The sequence below is a fragment of the Sturnira hondurensis genome, unplaced genomic scaffold (assembly GCF_014824575.4).
Source record: "Sturnira hondurensis isolate 20B ecotype Veracruz unplaced genomic scaffold, ASM1482457v3 Scaffold0022136, whole genome shotgun sequence".
Classification (NCBI taxonomy): domain Eukaryota; kingdom Metazoa; phylum Chordata; class Mammalia; order Chiroptera; family Phyllostomidae; genus Sturnira; species Sturnira hondurensis.
Window position 1 is genome coordinate 4758293 of NW_028094767.1, and position 23795 is coordinate 4782087.

General features: G+C 33.3%; 1 protein-coding gene across 4 annotated transcripts in view; it reads right to left on the minus strand.

The window, feature by feature from the left end:
* Positions 1-408: 408 nt before the first annotated feature.
* FAM135A (family with sequence similarity 135 member A) overlaps positions 409-23795 on the minus strand; it is a 95632-nt gene continuing 72245 nt past the window's right edge. For all 4 annotated transcript variants that reach the window (XM_037034273.1, XM_037034272.1, XM_037034275.1 and 1 more), the window contains 6 exons: positions 21298-21389; positions 20661-20758; positions 18410-18561; positions 16754-16864; positions 5113-5226; positions 409-1824 (listed from right to left, as the gene is read on the minus strand). In XM_037034273.1, the coding sequence (XP_036890168.1) occupies positions 1619-1824; positions 5113-5226; positions 16754-16864; positions 18410-18561; positions 20661-20758; positions 21298-21389 (773 nt within the window). In that variant the 3' untranslated portion in view covers positions 409-1618. The remainder of the gene's footprint in view (positions 1825-5112; positions 5227-16753; positions 16865-18409; positions 18562-20660; positions 20759-21297; positions 21390-23795) is intronic.

Here is a 23795-nt window from a genome sequence, read left to right on the forward strand (position 1 = left end):
ATATGATTATGAGTAAGAATAAATCCTTTGATAAACCTAGATGAGATTATTCAAATTTAGAATAAGCATATTTCAAATTCAAGGTCAAGTTATGTGAAGATGAAAAGCGTGTGGCGAAAACACATGGGTGGATAATGCATATATTTACACCTTCCAGTTATAATGCACTTGGTATATTATTGCTTAGTCTTTTCATTAAATGTTCAAATATTTTAAAAAGTAAAGATTTATGTGAGCATCAAAATACCTTTTAACTAATATATGCATGATGTAAATTATAAAAATACTTTACAAAGGCTTTAAAAATTATACAGTCATACTAGTCTATAATTAATATAGTCTATCCAATTATAAATAAAAACATACCTCTAGCGTTCTGAAAATAAGCAAGTATTTTAGCTGTTCCTCTAGATAGTCATTTGTTCATTTATTAACACCAGAGGCAATAGCACAATGCTAAAAATAAACATGCATCAATTATACAATACATACTTACAAAAAGCTTGTGTCCAATCACAACTGGTGAATGCAAACAGACCTATTCACCCTTAGTACATTATGATTTTCACAAGTAAAACAGTAGAGGAAAATAGAGAATTTAATGCTATTCAGCACCTTTAGTAAAGTCAAAAGACTTAACATCTCCATGTATTAAAAACATATGCATCTGTATCACCAAACATGTAAAGTTAATTTTTTGTTCCATTTTTAACATGAATTATTTTATTTACATTACTGTTTAGTTCAACAAATTTTAACAATATTTAAAAATTATCTATATTCATAAAAGTATTTCATAAATTTCAACATTTAATTACTATGTACAAATAAGGAAGTTCATGAAAAAAAGTTAAAGAAATGTAGTCAGAAAGTTCAAGCAACATTACCAGATTTAACAAAATTCCAACTAAATCAAGGCAGAGGGCATTCAAACATTCAAAAATCTCTAGATGCTGCTGACATGAACATGAAAAGTTCCAGTAATAAAAGTCAATGTGAGAAACAATGCTGAAACCACCAGTAGAAAATATATTTTAATAGGCATGACATATGTTGAATTGTATTAATAATGACTTTTTATAGAAAACTTCTGTAACATTGTCATATATGAACTATCTCATTTGGCAGGGCTGAAGAGTTGATTTCAAAAAATATACTTTAGCAGCCATAATTTTATTTCCAGTTAAAACATAGTAAAATGTTAAAAGTAAAATTTATAATTAACTAAATATATCCCAATACTAGAAAATTTTAAGTCCCATGCTACTCTAGCAATAATGGCCTCTAGTATGATGTGTCTGACATAAGGATTGTGGAAAGCCGATAATAAACAATCAGACATAGGCTTAAAGTTTCACTGAAATACTTATGTAGCAAAATATATGAAAAAGTAATAGAAAAGTAAAAAGATAAAATTAAAAAAATATTGCACAGCCACATTACCTAGAAAGTAAAGTTATGTTTAAAAAGCTCTAAACATGGATGATACAAATTATCTTCCATATAAAAAGGTATAAATATTTCTTAGAACTTATCAGCATCTATAATTTAATACAATACATTATTTGAATCATTGTTGAATGAGGTAATTGTTAAATCTCTTAACAATGTTTTTATCCTATTGAAAATATTTGAGGGCAGCCACCAGAAAGAATTTTTCTAAAAATATTTCTGAATCAAGAACAGCTATATGTGCAGCTCTCCCAATGAGGGAATCAGCTGTATTGGGCAATGCATTGATGACATTGTATCGAACCAAATTACAGTCCTTGCTTTGTAGAACTGGGCGAAGCAAATTGTGGATCATTTCTGAATAGATCTGTCCTATGGAAGAAGAGAAAAATTAAAATTAGCTTACATGATTAACTGAAAACATTCTATGCCAACTTTTACATAATTTATAAAATACAGTTACATTATTTTTGTTTAAAGTAGAAAAAGTTGTCTGTGCCTGTGACATAGTTAGGGTCCAACACACCTAACACCCCCCTTTTATTACAAGATCATAAGCATGTAGTTCTGTAATATAACAGTATCACAGTCAAGCATATCATATGACATTTTAGGAGAAATGTTCAAATTAAAACTATAAATTATTACATCCTTATTATTTACCTTACCAACCACACTCAAGCAGGTATTACTTCTGCCAGATCCTCTGTGTGTGTGTGTGTGTATGTGTGTGTGTGAATAAATAAATAAATAAATAAATTTGCTTAATCCCTTCACCCTTTTTCACCTAGTCCCCCAGCTGCCCCTCTTCTGACAGCTGTCAGTCTATTTATCTATAGTCTGTTTCTATTTGTTTGTTAAATTATGTTGTTGAATAAACTGCACACTTGAAACCTGTATGGTTTTGTTAACCAATGTCACTTCAATTATTCAACTTTAAAAAAAAGCAGAAAAAATTATTTTAAAAGGTTTTATTTTCTTTGGCTATCATTTTTTGAGACCATTTTAGAGAAAATATGATTTCATTTTTTATCTGGCCAAGTAAAAACAACAAATTTATTATACATTATTCTCATCAATTTGACATTTTAATTCAAAGCACTGAATATAACAGAGCAAATAATTTTCTTCAACATTAAGTCACTTATGACTTGTGAAACCATTATGAAAAGGTAGCCATGCTGAGACATTTTGATAAGGCAAAATATTAAACTTTAGTCCCCAATACATCAAGTTTCCATGGCAGTCAACATATTCCCACATATTTCTACAATACAAGGGTGAGAAAGTAGGTTAATAATAATGAGTAACACAATAATTATTATATAATAAGGCAAGAATAAACTGTTCCATGTACTTACAACTACAAACCTACTATTGCCCACTTCTGTATTTTGAGAATGGCAAAACCCTAGTCATAAGAACAGTGTGAGTTTGGCTCAAAGATCAAAGAGGATTTTTTTTTTTTTGCTCTGAAGGTTTATTTAATGCTTGGTTCTGCCTTTAATTCCAAAGTTGTGCCTCTCTCTCCCTCTTTTTGGTTAAATTGTTTTTTAAGATTTTATTTATTTTCTAGAGAGAAGGGAGAGGAAGAGAAACATCAATGTGTGTAGTTGTCTTTCATGTGCCCCCTATTGGAGACCTGGCCTACAACCCAGGCATGTGCCTTAAACTGGGAATTGAACTGGGGGACCCTTTGATTCGCAGGCCAGCACTCAACCAACTGAGCCACACCGGCTAGGGCTTTGGTTAATTCTTATAATGGATTTATTGAGATTATGCTAAGCATAAAAGATCAAGGTTAGATATACACACACATAAAAGCACAAACTACCTATGAGGGATAGAAGAGTTTTTAATGCTTATGCATTTTACTATATTACTAACATGAGGGGAGACCAAAAAACCCCTAAAATTTATTTATATAAAATTGTGCATTTATTCTTACATGTTTAAACTTTAGCCACCTTCAAAGTATTCTCCATTTGATGAATATACTTATTGAAACATTTTTCCCACTGCTCAAAACAGTTACTGAACTTGTTGACTTTTGATGCCTTTTAGTGCTTCTGCTGTTTTTTGTTTCACCTCTTCCACATTGGCAAAACGTTTCCCTTTGAGGACTTTTTTCATTTGGGGAAACAAAATAAGTCACCAGGGGCTAAATTTGGTGAATGGCGGGGTGGGGCACGGGGGTCATGCCATTTTTTGGTAAAAAACTGCTGAACACTCAGTGCAGTGTGGGCAAGTGTGCTCATAAATCACCCATCATGAAATGGGCAAATGCTATGAAAGAGTCTTTAAGCCAAATGCAGCCTCTCACAACACCACCACCTGTTACACTGATACAGATGGATTTGTAGACACACTCACCTACTAGTGAAGTCTGTATGTACTACAAGAGGCCTACCCTGTAGAAGATAATTCCATTTTTTTGGTCCCCCCTCATAGATGAGTGCTAACACATAGCCAAAGAACCTGTACATTTTAGGGAGGAAGGTATTAAATTTTAGAGGAGAAGGAGATGTAGCCCTGAGGGATGATGATGAGGTAATAATATATGGAGTACAATTGGATAAAGAAGAGAGAGGCATTTAAGAGATTAGTATCACACAAATTTATTTAAAAACTCTTCTCTTAGTTTTCACTGTGAGTCAAGTTGGATTTCTGGTTCCATGCTATTTAAAAAATATTTTTACATAGGAAGAAACTTAAGCCTCTGTATATTAGACTTTTCCCACACCCCAGTGACATAAATGCCACTATTAAAATAAAGGACATTTATCTAGTTTTAGTGACCCATCTGAAGGTTAACCTCTTCTGAATTTTTCCCTATGTGGACTCTTGCTAGAACAGAGGTAAAAACAATCACAATAAACAAGTATTATTCTGGTATCACAAAATGCTCAAAAAATATTTGTTAAATGAATACTTACTATGTGCCAGCACCATGCTACACAATTCTAATACAGGGAGTCCCTGCCTAAAGGAGCTGTTCACTGTCACAATGTGGAAAAAGCAAAGGGTTAAGAATTCACTTAAAATCAGCCTTATTCCAAAAGGGGAACTGAGACGATATTGGTAGGTAAGACATCCAGGTTCTTATCGTAAGCCTATAATTAACCACCTGACTTTGCTAAGTCACTTAGCACCTCTGAACCTCAGTTATAAAATGAGAAAACAGGACCCAAGTTTCCTTCTGGCTCCAAATAGGTATAGTTTAAATTTTTTTTTGTTATTCAAAAATAGCAAAAGAATAAATAAGTAAATTCTTCATCAGTCACTATCAGTAAAGTGACTCAACTCCTTGCTGCTGTCTATCTAAAAAGTAAGGTACAGATGAACATGTAGCATGCTATTACCACAATCACCAGTTCTAATAATCTGGAGGAAATCAAAAGTACAAATAGCTTTTGAGGCAGCAAAATGGAGAAGCATTTGTAATGAGATGAAAGAACTATTTCATAAGAACAACTACTGGTTCACTGGCAAAAACATCTGATGTGGCAGGAGTAAAGGAAGGATAGCTGTTAAGATCAGTGGGTGAAAAAAAGAAGTAAAAGAAAAGAGGAGGAGAGGAAGAAGAAAAAACTACAAAAAATCTGGGAAAAAGCTCATGTATAGATACCACTCTGAAATACTTTTAATTTACTTTGTTACCTGACTGTTTGTCCTTTAAAGCTGTTTTACACATTTCAATGCGGGCAGAGTGATAAGGAACATAGCGATCCTGTAGAGATCCCACTAACACAACATTTTTGAAATAATGAAGCCCTGTGAAAAGAAAATACTGAATTATAATGCAACAATTAATCAAATTTAGAACTCAGTAATTATATTGTGACCAAATAAAGTTTGTTTCCTCAGTAGCACTGTTTATGGCTTCTTTTAAAACACCTGATGAATTCCTTCTCCAAATTTCTACACATTATCTATACCATTCTTTCATTGTATGTAGTTTATGTGCTGATATGAGAAATGTGTGTTTGCACTGAGTGAAAGAAGGGATTGTGTGTGGTGGGAAGGGGGTAGGGGAGAAATGAGATTATTTCACAACATTCTTACTTTCCACAGGATATTCCTCAGTAATTAAGGAATATTGCCCCAAGAGAGAAGATTACATTTTTTCTTCAAAAACAAATAAAAAAGCCTATAGGAACTCATTTAAAGTTGACTTTTTTACTTTAAATTTTCATTTGACTCTTGCCTAATGTTATTCACATTTTTTCCTTATTTAAGTATGATGTTGAGATAATAGAAGCTTTGACTTTCTCAGTAATCCTAGGCTTCATAATCCATCCACAGCCTTCTGTCTGGTCCCTTTATTTGTTTTATTAAACTAGATGAATTTAAGGCTTGTGATCTTAGAATACTTTGTTAATTAACTTGAGTACTGAAATCATGTTTTAACTACTTTAGTACTGGTACAATATTCCTTCTCATTTTACTATTTATCTCAGACTAATAAATAAAAAATAAAAATCTTATGTGGTTACTACATAAGATGCAAATTAATAATGGCAATACGATTACAGTTGCGGTGAACAGTGCACAGAATTTTATTTCTGGAATTTCCAGAGTAAAATTTTGAAACTTTTTGCCCGCTGAAATTCAGAGTCTTACAGACCACCTATGGGAACACCTGTGGATCTAGAATGCAGGGATCCTTTATAGAAACTCCCTTTCTCCTCTAGAACTTACAGATCCCCATAATGAGAAGACTGCAGACCCACACACAGCCAGCATATACCCTTTATGCCAAATATAAGGTTATATTTCCTTTTTCCCAATGAGACGATACTACTTTGAGGCAATTTGAGTATATAAAATTTTAGGGATATAATCAAATGTCTACAACAGGAATTCAATTACACAATCATATTTAAAATGCTTTTTTTAGAAAGATATTAAGAAAAATTGATTTTCCCCTTCATTCTCACACTTCATGAGACAAATTCATTCTACTTTGGTTTCATTTGATAGCAGTGTCTTCATCTGTATGAGTCCTACTTTGGAAATAATCTATGTATCCTTAGAACAGAGGTTTTCGAATTGGTATACATTTACCCCAGGGGTAATTTAAGATTCTCCACAGTGTAGACAGGCATGTACCAGGTCTGCCCAGAAGTTATCCAGCCATGTAATATGAAAAATAGAGACATTTTCCAAAAAAGATACAAGATACAAGAAACACTGTACAAAGGACCATGATGCCACAGGTTCTTTCAAAGTAGGAACCTTGTGACCTCACAGTTTTCCCAGTTGCCGTCAGCTGCCCTGTCATATTTTCCTAAATCTCATCGACAGTCTGAAATCTCTTCCTTCTCAAAGGTGATTTAGTTTTGAGGAAAGCTGGAAGTCCAAGGGTGCCAAATGTGGGCTGTGGGGAGGCTAAGTCACCTGGGTGATTTGATGTTTCACAAAAAAACCGTGCACAAGACATGATGCATGAGCAGGAGTACTGTTGTGATGAAGGTGCCCATCACCAGTTGCCCATAGCTGTGGACTTCTAAAACATCCAAATAGTTTCCACAGGAGGAATGTTCAAGCTTAACACAAAATTTGATGCAGGTTCATGGCTCTACTCCCTCAGTCATTTTGAATGTGATGACTACACAGTGCACATGCTCACTCAATGGTGTCTACCTCCCCCACTGACTAGTATAGTAAAGTTCTCATTTGTTCACACATGCACACTCTAGTCCACTCTCCTTGACTACCAGGTCACATGGATATTGCACAAAATGTTCTCATTATATTAACAATGGCTGGATGTTTTCTGGACAGACCTTGTAGAGCATTAAGAAAATTGATTTCTGGAGTCCAACTTCCATATGAATACTTTTCTAAAAATGACTTGTCCTTCTCCCACTCTATAAGAGAAAGGTATTTCTCCAATCTATTTCAAATCTTATGATGAAATATATAGCCCTGGGATATAAAAGTTTCTGGGGAACCAAGCAAACCATGGATGAAATCTAACTTTTTCTGACAAAAAGTTAAGTTTGATTTGACTGATTTACAATAACAATTGGCTTTACCAATCGAAGTTTGGGACACATTTTTCATAAATGAGCTAAATCTCTAACTCCTATTGAATGAATTAAGTCCATATATTTTTATGAAGATAATCCTAATACATACATATTACCTGATATGCTATCCTTTGCAACTATTTAAAATTATAGAAAATGTTTTTAGGTGTCCCTAAAATTATACAAGGGGGATATATTTTTCAAAAATCTTTTAAGGGTTAAATAAGGGAAAAAATGTGAAAACAACTGTCCTACTGGACATCATCTTCACTTCTGAGTTTTTTCAATATGGCACTTTTTTTTAATCCAAGTATAATGCTATTACCAAAATTTTGTCCCAAGCTACATGAAACTAGCCTATATTAACAAACAGCCTAATTAGCCTCTTTTATCTAAAAGGATATATATTTGTGTGCTCCAAAAAGCACTACTATATCACAACTCCCAGGTTATAATTCATATCACAGTGTGCATAAAAAACACTACCTGGAGCTGTGCATTCCACAGCCCAGGGCAGCATTGCTCAACAACATTCACTTTTGTACTTTCCTAAATGACGAGTTTTCCTCAAACTGCTAGTATCTTCTATACCCCCTTCACTCTTCCTTATGACCTTGCTTCCTATTTCACTGAGAATGAAGAACAAGAAGAGAACTTCCACATACTTGCAACCTTAACATAAACCCATCTACCATACCTATACTTTCATGTTTTGCCTTCACTTCTGTTCCTTCTGATAAACCATTCATGCTCCCACCTCAGTCCAGCCCTCATACTTGTATGCTAGGTCCCAATCCCTCCAGGTTTTTTAAGGCCTTGGCCCTTACAGTGAGTTGTCCCATAACTCTATTGTTTCATCAATTTTCTCTTTTGTACAGATCATTCTTATCAGTATTCAAAACACTACCTTTAGTTCTTAGATTCCATGACAATGAAATAAAATTAAAGACCCTAATACTGATAAATATACTATATTGTCATATTTTGAAATGTGATTTCTAAGACTGTACAATACTTTAAAATGCATTTTAAATTTAGTAATCAATTTTAGTAATAGTTTTCCAACAATAAATTAATATTAATACTGTATCCCTGCATAGCATTTTTGTATGATCCAAGAACCAAGTTAGTTAAATAGTCTGTGGCTCTTTTTGAATCTTTTGGTTTCAGTTCCCTGTCTAGCAGTATTGGCCTGAGAGGGCAGAAATGCAAAGTGAAACATGGTAGGCCCAGAGTCTCAATGGGAATTATGGAAGCAATTGATCCATGTGGAAGTCCAGCTAATAAAAATGTCTGAAGTCTCATTTTGGGAGCCTTATATTCTAGGTTCAGCTCTCTGCACCTACACTGATTCCTGCTTAAAAATGACCTAGTTAACTAACTTTCAGGTTAGTACTTAACTCAGTCCCTGCAGTGGCTAATTCTTGGTCGAAAAGTTACCTCTGACTTAGAAAGTAACAAGATTTCCCCATCTAGAGAATGAAATTGGAAAAGTTTATAAAAATTTTAGTTACTTTTCAGGATTACCAAGGAAAAGATTAAAGTATATCTTCAATATTTTTCTGGACTGTATTATAACATGATTTACATGAGCAGTGTAAATGATAACTTTTATCTTCATTATAGTCTTCCTGATACTTTTGGTGACACTTTTTTTCCCCTGAAATTTTAATGTTTTAAAGCAATTTCCATCAGTTCATTTTAGCTTTACTCTTCAAAACTGGTTAAAGCACTGGTGGTTTTGTACACTAAGAGACATATAGCAAATTTGGAGACATTTTTGTTGTCACAACTGTGGTTTGGGGGTTGTAAGGGTGACTATGCTACTGGCATTTTGTGGGTAGAGGCCAGGGATGCTGCTAAATATCCTACAATGCACAGGACAACCCCCAACAGCAAAGAATTATCCAACCCAGAATGTCAATAGGGCTGAGAAAAACCTGTACTTTTAAAATGGACATATTCTAAGTAATATTAAACTATTCTTATTTTTATTCATTTATTTTGAATACTATTATTAGAAAGAATTTGCTTCCTATAATAATGTTAGCTGATGCTGATTTCCCCCTACATTTTCAGAAACAAAATACAAATGTTATTTACAAATCAAGTGATACCTATAATTAAACACCTCTGCTATCTACTGGAAGAAAAGATTATCTAGTGCCACAGTAGCACAGCAGAAATTCAACCACTGGTAAAAAGGATCTAAGATGTTTTTTGGAAGATCTTAAAATAGGATATGTTTTGGAAGTTCCAACATGAAGATATTCTTATTTGGCTCTATTTGAGACCTCATTATGGCATGTGAAAGTGCCCATGATCCTTCTAAATAATCTTGACTACTTTACCACTGATGTCACCTAAACTATATATAATATACTCTTTACCTTCCACATTGTTCTAGTTCTTTCATCTTCTTTCTTTCCCTTGTTATACAATGCTGAGATGCTAGTATGCTGTGTGAACTACATAGTCCATAGCAATTTGTAGAATGCTATAGGTTTTTGGTCAAAAGTTGATACAACAATTTAATCAATGTTTACTACAAACATTTATTACAAAAGTTTCTACAAAAAATTTAATAAGTGCTTGTAATTGTTAATATAATGCCTTGATCGAAAGACAATTTTCTCTTAAAATTAGTATTTCTTTAGCTCTTTATCAGATCTACTATGTTCACAAAACAAAGAAATCATATAACTTTTTTTAAAAGTTTCCTTAATTTTAAAATAATGAATAGTTTTCAACTAAGGAAAGCTATTAACTAATCATATGTTGCAGAGAAAAAGACTTTAAAAGGAACACCCACAGAAGAGGCTTTGCTTAAATTAAAAAAAAAAAGGTAGTGGACTGAATTTTGCTTTAGACAGGTTATTTTATTTTATTATTATTGTTTTAATTCTTGCCTGAGGAAACAATTATTGATTTTAGAGAGAAAGAAAGGAGAGAGAGAGAAATTAATCAGTTGCCTTCTCATACACACCTCAAGCAGGACTGAACCTGCAATCTAGGTGTGTGTGCTCTGACCATGAATTGACTCCGCAACCTTTTCTGTCCACAGGGTGAGGCTCCCACTAACTGAACACACTTGGCCAAAGCCAGACAGGTTATTTTAGCCTTTCCCTAAAGAAGAGGAAATCAGCCATCCAGAGGAAACAGAGGCAGTAATTGGACTAGGGCATTCAAGATTTTGTACCTTTCACAAAGTGAAGGAGAAATCATCACTAGGGTTTCTGATTGCTTAAAAACACCTGATATAGCATATCGGTTACATAAAATGGTTAAGTGAACATTGCTCTATGTTTTCCTATTTATGTTTCTGATGTGAACGTGTGTACTTCTACATTGTGAATAAAGTAATTTTCTAGATCAGAGGATACTGCGCACAGCAGGAGGTGAGCAACAGACCAGCAAGGGAGGGAAGCTTCATCTGTATTTACAGCCATTTCCTGTTGCCTGAATTGCTGCCTGAGGTTTGCCTCCTGTCAGATCAGTGGTAGTGTTAGATTCTTGTAGGAGCGTGAACCCTACCGTGAACTGCACATGCAAGGGATCTAGGTTGTGCGCTCCTCACGAGAATCTGATGCCCGATGATCTGAGGTGGAGCTGAGGCAGCAATGCTAGTGCTGGGCAGTGGTTGCAAACACAGGTTATCATTAGCAGAGAAGTTTGACTGCAGAAAACAAAATAAATTAATTGCTTGCAGACTCATATCAAAACCCTACCAGTGAAGGGCAAGTGACAATTTAGCTGCATCTGGTGGCAGGCTTTATAGTGACAAGTGAGATTGATGTACTAAGATTATACAACTGCATCTCATGGCAGGCTTTAAGTCTGATTCCAACAGTTATTTTAGTCTGTGTATGGGCTGTCAATTATTTTATTTACCACTTCTGTCTATGACTCTTTGGTGCTTTGCACACTTGTCTCAGTCACAGTTTTGGTAAGACCACATGCTAACCCTAGCATTTGGTATGCTGTACAATTATTTCATTATATATTACAATGTAGTAATAATAAAGTGCACTATAAATGTAATATGCTTGAATCATCCCAAAACCATTCCCCACACCCACTCTGTCCCCAGTCCCTGGAAAAATTGTCTTCTGTGAAACTAGCCCCTAGTGCTAAAAAGTCTGGGGCTAGATGACAAAATAGGGTGGGGGGAGACATAATTCAAGATAGACTTGCTCTAACCCCTGTGATATTATAATTTTAAAATCAATTAATATTTGTTGATTTAAAACTGCAATTAGAAATAGCTTCTAAAGTTCATGAAAATATACAGTAATGGCTTAACACAACATGGCTTGAACCTCACATGACTGCTTACTAGTTCTGTGACCTGCAGCAAGTTACTCAACCTCTCTATGCTCCAGTGTCCTCACCTGCAAAATGGGGCAATAATAGTCCTAAAGCCTTTAGCCTTTATAAGGCTAAACCGGCTCATATGTATAATATACTTAGGTGGCACCCAGAATGTAGGAAGTGCCATGTGTGTCAGCCAATATTCATTCCTATATTTTAGTATTACTGAATGCATTAGTCATTATTAGAAAATAGTATTCTTTGATGTTACTGTCCAATAATAACATTAATCCAACTCAGGTATATACTAATAAAGTTATATTTTGGTATAAGTAGAATTTTTTAAAGATTTTATTTATTTGTTTTTAGAGAGAAGGGAAGGGAAGGAGAAAGAGAAACATGAATGTATGGTTGCCTCTCACACACCCCCTACTGGTCCACAACCCAGGCATGTGCCCTGCCCTGACTGGGAATTGAACCACAACCCTTTGGTTAGCAGGATGGCACTCAATCTACTGAACCACATCAGCCAGGTCCAGGTATAAGTAGAATTTTTAAAACATAAAGACAACTTTAGTAAGTCATTTGAATAATATTTATGGCTAGTCTCTGGAAATGGACTGATGATGTTGCTGTGAAAGCAAATTTCTATAATCTAAAACACATTATTTTAGTTCAGGTACTTCTTTATTTAGAGCTATTTTTACCATCTAACATTTGAGTTTCATAATATTCAGAATGGTAATTGTTTACATGCATTATCTCAAATAATCTTTAATAGTCTTGTGAGGAAGATAATATTCCCATTCTACCAGTGAAGAAATTGAAGTTTATTTGTTTACTTATTTATTCATATTTTTATCCTCACCTGAGGACATGCTTACTGATTTTAGAGAGAGGGGGAAGTGGAGGAGAGAAGGAGAGAAACACTCATCAGTTGAATCTTATACATGCCCCTATCAGGGACCAAACCTGCAACCCAGGCATGTGCCCTGATGGGGAATTGAACCAATGACCTTTTGGTTTACAAGATGATGCTCCAACCAACTGAGCTACACCAGCCAGGGCTTGCTTTTTTGTAAAGATTTTACTTATTTATTTTTAGAGAGAGGGGAAAGGAGGAAGAGGGGGAGTGAAACGCCAACATGTGGTTGCCTCTAGCACACCTGCTGCTGGGGACACGGCCTGCAACACAGGCCTGTGCTCTAAGAATCAAACAGTGATGCTTTAGTTTGTAGGCCCATGCTCAATCCACTGAGCTACACCAGCCAGGGAAGGCTTTTTTATTCTTAGTTCTTTAGAAACTGAAGCTTATTTAGATTAAGTACCCTAGTCAGTGTTTCATCTAGAACTACTATCTGCATGTGCCTCCAAAGTTTCACTGTTAGGTTAGGTTGGTACAATCAGAAGGGAGGTGAGAGTCTTGCCACACATTATAAGGCAAATAATAAATTATAAACTTGTAAGCAAAAGTTTTAACTATTCCTTAAGAAATAACGCAAATGAGCCCTGGCTGGTGTGGCTCAGTGGATTGAGTGCCAGCTTGCAAACTGAAAGGTTGCTGGTTCTATTCCCTGTCAGTGCACATGCCTGGGTTTTGGGGCACATGAGAGGCAACCATTTGATGTTTCTCTTCCTCTCTTTCTCCCTCCTTTCAACTCTCTCTAAAAATGAAATAAATAAAAATATTTAAATAAAAAAGAAAAAATTGAAAACATGTATTTTTTAAACTCAAGTGCAAAAGACCTATCCACATCTATTAATAACTATAAACTTAATAATACAAAATCTGGATGAGGAATGCCATAAATTACAGGATTTTTGTAGTAAAATTTTATAGTTATGCTTTCATGTTTTTATTTTCTACTGTTGCTATTTATTACTACAGCTAACTAAGTTTTACTTTGTGAAATGAAATATAAATACACCCTGGGGAACATTTATATTCAGTTTTGCCTTTCATGTATTTCCTAACCCATCAGGAACAGTGGTACAAACTCCACAGCTATACACAATGGCTTTAGTTAGTGTCTATAAGTTTTTCTCATGTGAAACCTATACACTATATTTGATTTTGTAGGAATAACTTATAGTTTTATTAATCAAGTATATATTTCTGTGCACTCTAAGTAATGGTTGTTGCTTTGTACCTTTACAAACAAGATCATAAAAACTGATTTAAAAAAGAACTTTTCTTTCTAGTAACAGACAATACATGAAATAACCATTTCCAGATTTCTTTAACAACAACATGTAAGGTAGAATCTTGAAAAGGATAAAACAGGACTCAAGTGAAATAATGTAGCTATACTGAATTACTAGCTCTGCCCAATGTTCATATTGAATGTTCATATTGAATGTTTTAAGAGCAGGATGGAGGACATGGGTGGTAGGATTGAGGATAAAAGATAGACTTAAAAGGCCAGGGCTTAAGTTTATAAGGTCAAGTTTTTTAGACTTAGAACTATCAGTCACCAGATATATGGGTTTGATTTTCAGCTTACCATGCAATATTTAACATGCTTTTGGTACCAAAAATAATGTGTAAAAGATTACTCATTGATTCAATGGATTTACACTGAACATTTACTAAGAACTATAGTAAATATTAAGTGTGTATATGGGGGGTGGGAAAGGGTTGTCACAACAAATCAGATTCAAGAAAAGAAGGGTAAGAGAGATAAAAATGACTCATATGAGATAAATGATAGTGGGTATGATAAAAGGTTCATATATAATATAATGTTACTATGAATTCAGAGATAATATTGGGATGTGGATAACAAAGAAGTGGGATTGATCAAAGATCCACTGAAGTGTTTCAAACCAAGTAATTCGAGGACAGAGTACCATTTTCAAAAGATTTTAAAAAGGCAGCTTACATATTTAGTCTGATATGTAAGTAGAGATGTCTAGCAGGCAAATGAGGAATGGAATTCATTAATGAAGTCAGTCCTGGAGATCTAAGATTTGGCATATAAAGGCACATACTAGGTACTCTGAGAGCAGAGGAACATTAAATCAGATAGGACATCAACAAAACCTTTTGATAGTAGGTGGTGCTTGAGTTGAACTTTAGAAGATAAAGACAATTAATTCTAAAAAGATGGGTAAACACATCGTGAGGACTAGTGGTGGAAAAAGCATGAATGAATGCAAAAGAGCATAAAACGTGTGGTATAACTAAAGCAAAGGATGTGTATGTGAGAAGAATAGGCTATGAAGCAAGTAAAAAAATGAGAGACCATATTATAAAGAATTTGATATCCTAAGCCATATACTATAAACTTCATCCTAAAAGCTATAAGATATCGTGAAAGATTTTTAAACAGGAGCAATGTGGTCTGATTTCATTTTTATAAGATCATTGCATCTTATGAGGAAGTGGGATTAAAGAGAAGGGGGCATGTAGGAGTCAGAGTAACCACTTTGGCCACAGCCATAACCTAAGTAAAAAGAGATCAAGGATGAACTAGAGTAGTGGTAAAAAAAAAAAGAAAGAGAAGTTTTCATCAGCTACTAAGAAAGCTGAATGCTTCAGGGCTTGATAACTATGTAGATACGGGGGTAGAGTGAGAAAGAGGAGTCTGGAACACCTAAGTTTCTGGCAGGGTAGATGATGGTGCCAATCCTGTAGTTGTGGAATAAGGAGAATTAAATCTGAGTAGAAAGAAGAGGTGTCTGAAAACATCTGTGGCGCCCATGAGACATAACTGGATTTACTCAATAGGCAGCTGGATATGTAGGTCTTAGAACATAGCACAGAGGACTGAGTTTAGAGATACATATCTAAAAGTTATCGATGGTGAAGATGGATATGAAATGATGTTATCAAAGAAAAGTGTACAGAATGAGAAGAGAGGATGATTGAGACTAGAGAACAAAGAAAACTCTTAAGTTTAAGGGGAAAGGAAAGAAAAGAAAGCTTGTGTAGGAAGCAGAGAGCCAAGATGAAAGAAAACCAGGAGAGGCTGATGTTACAGAATTGAAGGGAGAAAAGTATTCCAAGGAGGAGGATGTTTTCATTAATTTATGTGTTGTCTATGGCTATTTGTGTGCTGAGTAGTTGCAACAGAGATCTTATGGCCCACAAAGCCAATATATTTACTGTCTGGCCCTTTCGAGAAAAGTTTGCCAAACTCTGCACTACAAAGAGGATTGGAGAAATGGGAGTGGTGTGGGGTAATATCCAGGTTTCTGTTATGCCATTACTTTCAGAAAGAAGAGAAGATAATATTCTTTGAAGAAAATAAAGATGAGGGCTGTATGTTCCCCTCAAGTGAAAATTTGTTCTGGGAAAGTGGAAACAATGTTCTGGGAAGAAGACACTAGGGTGAGGATGAGTCAGGGAGATGTGCTAAGATCATTTATAGTGTAAGAATGGCAAGGTAACAGTTGGGAACTTCAAACTGTAAAAACTTAGAAAATATATGCAAGATGGGGAATATATTTAATAATTGATTAATGAGAGATGAATAACAAGAGTCATCAAAGTTGAGAATGTAAAGAAGGAATGACTATTAATAGTTTTTTACTGACATTTTCCAGGAATGCTTGACAGCCTTAGAATAGGAAATTAGAACGGTAAGTGTCAGTTTACAACAAGGTCTGAAGACTGGGGTAGGGGCAGCTAGAAGGACAAGAGAACTAAGATATGCAGAGGCCTAGTTCATATACTGACTACTCATAACTGCTATGAATTATGAATGCTCAAAATTTTAGAATAATTTCAAAAAAAAACTGTGCAGCTCTTAAAAGATAAATACAGTCATGTAAAAAATTAAACCATACTATCAACTGCTTAGTTTTAATTGTGAGTTTGTGATTTCATTACTGATAAATTATGGTGATTAATACTTTTTAATCATAAAAACATATCAATAATTTATTTACTAAAGGTTTATTTTTAAAAAGACTTACAAGTTAATGTTTTGAAAACAGCACAGTATACTTACCTGCTTTATTACTAAGCTTGTATAAGAAGGTTTGGCGAGGATCTGAATGATCTCGACATGTTAATTGCAAAAGAGAACCTGATTTTTTCCACTTCTGCATAAACCAGAGACCTAGAGAGTTGTAAATAATATGTGAGCATAACTGGAAATATATGCTAACATATGCCAAGGTTATTAATTTTAATATATATTTTATTTCAAAAAGATACCCTCCAAATTAGCATCTTGTTAGCCAATAAATATATTTATAAAACATTTCCATTTTGTGGTAACAAATATAAATATACACGTACACATATAGGTTAACTATGGGTTAATGGTGGTTGAAAGAGGGCTTGCTATTTCTTTTTCAATACATAATAAAATAGATAATGGTCTATGAGAACAAACCTAGGAAATTTGTACCTTTAGATATATTTGTTCAAATTATAAAGAAGCTGAGGGAGATAACATTTAGATTTATCAAACACAGTAGTAGAATTAAATGCCTAAGCACTCAGTCTTTAGACTATACGTAATTACAGTTCAGTTATGGTAGACTAACTGTGTAAGGGCCAACTCTTAGAATGAGAAATTGGTTAATGTTTCCTAGTAATTGCCAAATAATTTAACTATTATATTTAATTGTATTTCATTATATTATCAGTTACTTATATGTAAATATATCTTTCTTTATGTGAAACCCTAATCACTCTGGAACTGGATTTCAAGATTATGGAACAGTAACTTCCACTTTTGGTGCTCCATTATTACAGAAGGGAAGAGAGAAGAAGAGAAAAAACCCAAACCTTTAATTGATTGTATCAGATTATTGTAAGCCTATCTGGGGAAAAGTTTAGTGAAGAAGAAAATTCAAAGTACTGTATCTTATTGATATTGGGTTCCATATTTTTTATGGATTTAATTTTTCTCATGTCCTCTTTTTAAAACTTTAAAAAGTCTAGAACTAGTTATATTTTGAATACCAACATTTGAAATGAAATACAAAGGGAAATGGTTTGTTTTTTTGGTCGATAAAAGAAGTGAAGGAGAAAATAAAAATGACTTTTAAGGCTCAATAGAAAAAAAAACCCAGAATGAAATCTAATTTATCCCCTCAATGCAGATTGATTGAGTAAACTATAAAATTTTTTTTAAAAATCTAAGGGAAAACAAAACAAAATAAAACCTTTGTTAGTGAGAATATTTATTCTGATTCAAATGGGCTCTTCTTAACTTTCATTTTAATTTTTTAAAATAATTTTAGAACTTATTTCCTCATAACATTCCTTTGTTCTCAAACCAAAATCAGAGTTGACATTTTATATAAAATGCTATAACTGCAATATATATAAATAATATTTATTTATCTGCCCAACTAATGCAAAAACAGAATAGCCTGTTTATAAGGTAAATATTTACTGAAAATATTTACAGTAATGAAAAAACTGCTCTAGTGATTTTTACAAATATCACCTCAATATAATATTCATTTTCTGAAATGACTTATCAGCTTATTTCATGTGTGTGACAAAACAGAAAACAGCTATATCTTTTGTTTCATGACATTCCAAGTATGTGACAAATTGGTTCTAAATAAATGCAAAAAAAATTAAATTTGACTTCAATTTTCTCCCCATGCCATATTTTTTATACTGAACAATAAAACTTTTTTACCTGTATTAACAAGAGCACTGCTATTGTAGAGTGTACCAAGGTGAGGTCCAGAAAGAGATAGAAAGGTATGAAGTTTGTTGAGGTAATATTTAAACCTTGGCCTTGTAAGCACTGAACGGATTATTAAATTGCCCAACGAATGTCCAATAAAGCTTTAAGAGAAAAAAAATGACATTTCTCCCACAGTATTAGCTTTGAAAACAAATATCAAGGTGATATCACTATACATAGAGGTGAAATACTAGGAATTTTTAATTGTCTAATACGTTTTAAAATTATGGTTCGGTACTCTGAAATGAGATAACTTACATTTTGAAGGAAAAAATGTGAATGTAGTAGGAAGCTCCTATTATGTAACTTAAATGCTTACCCTGTGGCATAGGTAGCAAACACAAGGCCCATGGGCCAAATCTGGCCCTCCACCTTGTTTCTACCTGGCGACAGTGTTGAGCTCTCGCTTAACTGTTAAGGAGTAGTTATATTTATACAGTCCTAAAATTACATTTGGCCCTTTGAAGGCAACTGCAAGGCTAATGTAGTCCTTGATGAAAATGAGTTTGACACCCCTGCTGTATGGAAACAAGGTATTATATAGAAAATTTTATAGTTTGTAACTGCTTAGAAATACATATATTTTAAAAGTAATAATGTGTTGACTAGATGATACATTTGCTTCCTTGGGCACACAATTACTTACTTAAACAATGATTTAAAACAAAAATAATAAATTTGTATCTATAAGGGACGACTTATAAGAAACTATATACTTGTTTCTCTTATCCTCTGGTGCACACTCCACAGTGTGCAAGTTCTTTGACTACGTACTTTCAAGGTACAAGGAAAACATGTACATTTTCCTACTGTAAGTCTAAGATCATACCAAAAGAAAAACTAATAATTATAAAGCACTATACCTTTATTAAGGAATATTTTAAATCAAAGAGCCTGTTTCCTTAGCATTATTTCCTTAGCATTATTCCTTAGCATTATTTTACAGTAGATAGGATATGAATCCCTGGGGACAATTAACAATGGAAGAAATGAAAGTTGTATAAACACTGATTTACACAAATAACTAGTGAGAAGTTCAGGACAAACTCCCCTCCCAAACTGATGTTCCTAAAGCTGTGGAGTGAGAGCTATGATGGTAACTAATAGTTTTTTAATCAACCAGATCAGGCTTTTGGATAATGGGCAACTATAACTGACAATCTAATCTGAAAGACGGACTTCTGTGGATGAATGAAAAAATTAAAATATATTATTTTCTCATCATAAAATAAATGAATAAAAAATACAAGATCCCTGTAGAAAATTTAGTAAAGAGTATCTTAATATCCATAAATAAAGATTAGAACAAGAAAATAATTTCTCCTTCCCCCAAACATACTTATATCTCTTCCCATATTTTAACAGAAATGTTTGTGTGTTTTTTTAAAAGACTTCAAACAGAAACACATTTATCTCTTTTCTTAGTCCTTACTGCATACTTCAGACTGGAAAAACTGCACAAAAGCTTATAGTATAGAGACAGCTTCTTCCTCTAATCTAGAGCCAGGATATGAAGGTAATCAGTTTCTTCTTTGTGAGGAAGGAAGACTAGTTTTGACTTTTTAATTTAATTCCTAATGGACTAAAAGAAACAAATATTTTTTTCTCCCATATATATCCACAATATCTAATGAAATAATGGGACACACTGGTTTGATCATCATCTCTTGCTTGTGGGAAACTAACCCACAAAGTAGAATCATAAAACTTTGAGAATATTTCTATTGTTTTACGTGTTTATATATATATTGCCCTAAAACTTTTCATTTGGTAACAGCTTTTTCTGAGATATAATTCACATACCATATAAGGCAGCCATTTAAAGTGTACAATTCAATGGTTTTTGATGTATTCAGAGTTGTGCAGCCATTACTTCAAGAAATTTTGTAACACTTCACCACCTCAAAAGGAAACCATGTAACCTGTAGCTCTCACTTTCCTCTCTCCCATCTCCCCCAGCTCTAAGCAATCACTAACCTTCTTCTCTATAAATTTGGTAATTTTGGACAATTCATATAAACAGAATCTTATAAAATGTGATCTTTCCTTAAAATCTTTTAATTTTTTCTTTTCTCTTTAAGTTAATTTGAGTTGTAGTCTCCTATATATTCAGAATAGAACAACAAAACTAGCACAAATTCTGTTTAATTTTTCTGTAATTCATGGAGATATAAAAATAGTGTAATATTATAAAATTTACCTTATTTTTGAGACTGTTAGACTATATATCTGAATGTATTGTATTATCTCATCCAGAAGGCGATCGGTCATGCTATCAAAATCAGCAAAAGTATCATTCTAAACAAAAGCAAAACAGACACATCATATACTGTGTATGTATAATCACATGAAAACTTGATTACAAACATTATTATTTTTTTTTTACAAACATTATTTTTAATTTAGGTACTGAAAATCTGGCAAAGACCAGTTTTTTTAACGGAATTTGGTGAATGTAGTATTAACTGTATAAAAAAAGAAAAAGTGAATTTCTAGGGGAAAAAAGGTTCAATATTTTAAATAACACTTCAGTTAGGTGTTTAACTGTTTAGCCCACTACCAGAATTTAACATTATTTATAATAATTTAATTAATAAAACATTTGCATAGAAATGTGAAATTCTAGAAAATCTGAATATGTGAAGAGCTCATAAATAGAACTGTAAACTATTTTTACTTACTGGGGATATGCATTAATGTTAAATTTTATAAAAATTAGAAAAATTATTTCAAAAAATTTATTTCTCCTACTACCAGGCATTTTGTAGTAAGCAAATATTTAGGTAGAAACTAGTATAAAATTATTTGCTTCCACTGAAAATACTGTGATATTATACCTGATTTCTCTCAGACATAAGAAAATCAATTCTTCCCCCAGGCAGTCCAAGTTCAATATAAGTTTTTACTAATCGCAGATCTGCACTGTTACCTAGAAAATAAAACAAAATTAAAAAATTATGTCTGAAAGAGAAGATAAAGTAAGGTATGATCATGCCAGTTGTGAATAGATAGTGCACTACAAAACAGAGTTGTCAATTTTTATTTCAAAGCTGATTTCCATTAGCCAGACAATACCTTTCAACAGTTTTGTTCTTTAGGTTCTGGTCACACTGATGTTTTCACTTTCTCACCTAACAGTGTATTGCTCTGGGTAGTGCTCTGTCAGCACCCTCTTGTGAAGCACTCCTTACCATCACTACTCTAAATTAGATGATCACAAACCTTGAATGCATTTTAGGTTTAGACTTAATCTGTTAGCTTTCACTTGGTGGTACTGGTATAAATGAACAGAAATAAAAATCCATTTAAATAATCTAGGATAGTTTATTTTAACTAACATAAGATATCTAGAAATAGAAAATACTTATTATAGATATTATATAAGTACTAAGATTTTTATAATGTAGATAATATATAAATATAAAAATTATCTTTAAAAATCAGTGGCTTTTTAGCTAGTTCCTTTGATTTACTTAGGAATAAACACGTCATTATCAACTGCTGAACTTTTACCCTTCATATACATATGGAGATATATATATATAAACATAATCTTTTAGGTATTTCATGTACTGACAGAGATAACTTTCATTCCTGACTTTAAAAGGAACACCTCTAGTGTTTCACTACTGAGTATGTGTCCCACTGGCTGGAAATATAAATGTTCAATCACATTAATGATCTAGGGCTAGTTGGTACTTAGTTGTCATAATTGGGAATGGATAATCAATTTTATCAATAGTTCCTTACTTGACTGCTAGCTAATATAGTGTATCTTATTAATCATTTTTATATATACTTATATTTGCATTCTGGAAATTAAATCCTATTTGCTAGAGGGTTTTTTTAGACATTTTAAAAATTCATTAATTATTTTTCTGTAACACTGCTACAATTTTATTAAGTATATTTATGTCAGGTTGACCTACTCTTTTGGGGGGTTATAGGTGTGATGTCTTTTTTCAGATTTGGTAACAAGGTTAGGTTAACTTTAAGAAACAAAGTAAGCTGCATTCCATAATTTTCTTCTATTATTCTGCAACAAATTTATATAACATAAGAGATAATATTGCCTTCAAAATTGCAAAGAAGAATTTGCCAGTGATTCTACTGAACCATAATGTTTTCCTTGGGGGCTAATTCTTTGAAAATTTAATTACTGGGATGGAAGAGGTTAGTATTTGAGCTATTTCTTTTCTTGAGAGATGTTTCTGTCTTTTGGGGGGAGGAAAATCTCCAATTTCATGAATTTCACTATTTCAGACTATTTACTATTTCAGACTATTTACTATTACTATAAAATCTTTTGTCAATTTGTCCTTACAGAATAACATGATAGCAATACTCTGCTAGTCTAGAGATATTTGGCATTTCTAATATAATTCCTAATCAAGAAAAAGTCTGTTGTGCTGGTTGGTGTAGCTCAGTGGATTGAGCACGGGCCTATGAACCAGACGATTGTGGTTCGATTCCCTGTCAGGGCACATGCCTGGATTGCAGGCCAGTTCCCAACAGGGGACGCATGAGAGGCAACCATACATTGATATTTCTCTCCCTCTCTCCTTCCCTTCCCCTCTAAAGATAAATTAATAAAATATTTTTTTAAATAATAAAAATAAAATAATCTAAAAAAAAAAACGGAAAAAGTCTGCTGAGTAATCAAAATAGCTATCATAACACTATAGCACCAAAGTCAGGTTATTTAGAAGGTTAACTTAACACCTAATTAATCAGTGAACCCTTTATTTTAATTTTAAGGTACTGACTTTTCTAGCCTTGAGGTACCTGTAAGATTTAAAGCATCAAACTAAGCAGAAAGTAGGAAGACTATCAAAGGGAGATAAAATGATTGCTGTGAGGGGACTAATAGCTGGAAGTAAAAAACACAGTAAGAGTGCACTGGCTGGTGTAGCTCAGTGGACTGAGTGCTGGCGCATGAACCAGAGGGTCACAGGTTCAATTCCCAATCAGGGCATGTGCCTGGGTTGTGGGGCAGGTCCCCAGTTGGGGACACATGAGAGACAATCACAGGCTATGTTTCTCTCCCTCTTTTCCCAAATAACTAACTAAATAAATAAATAAAATCTTTTAAAAAAGTAAGAAACACAGAAAAATCCAAAGTTAAAATAAATAAAATATTGCCACATGGATGTCAGTTTTATGTAAAATTAACTTTTAAAAAGAAATCTAATACTATACTTAGCACAATTAAGCATATTCCTGCCTTGAAATATATTTACAATTCAATTAATTTATGCAATTTAGAAGTCTTTTTTTAGCTCAAAGATTAAATAAAATGAAATAAGACCTATTAGGAAAAGAAAACATAATTGAA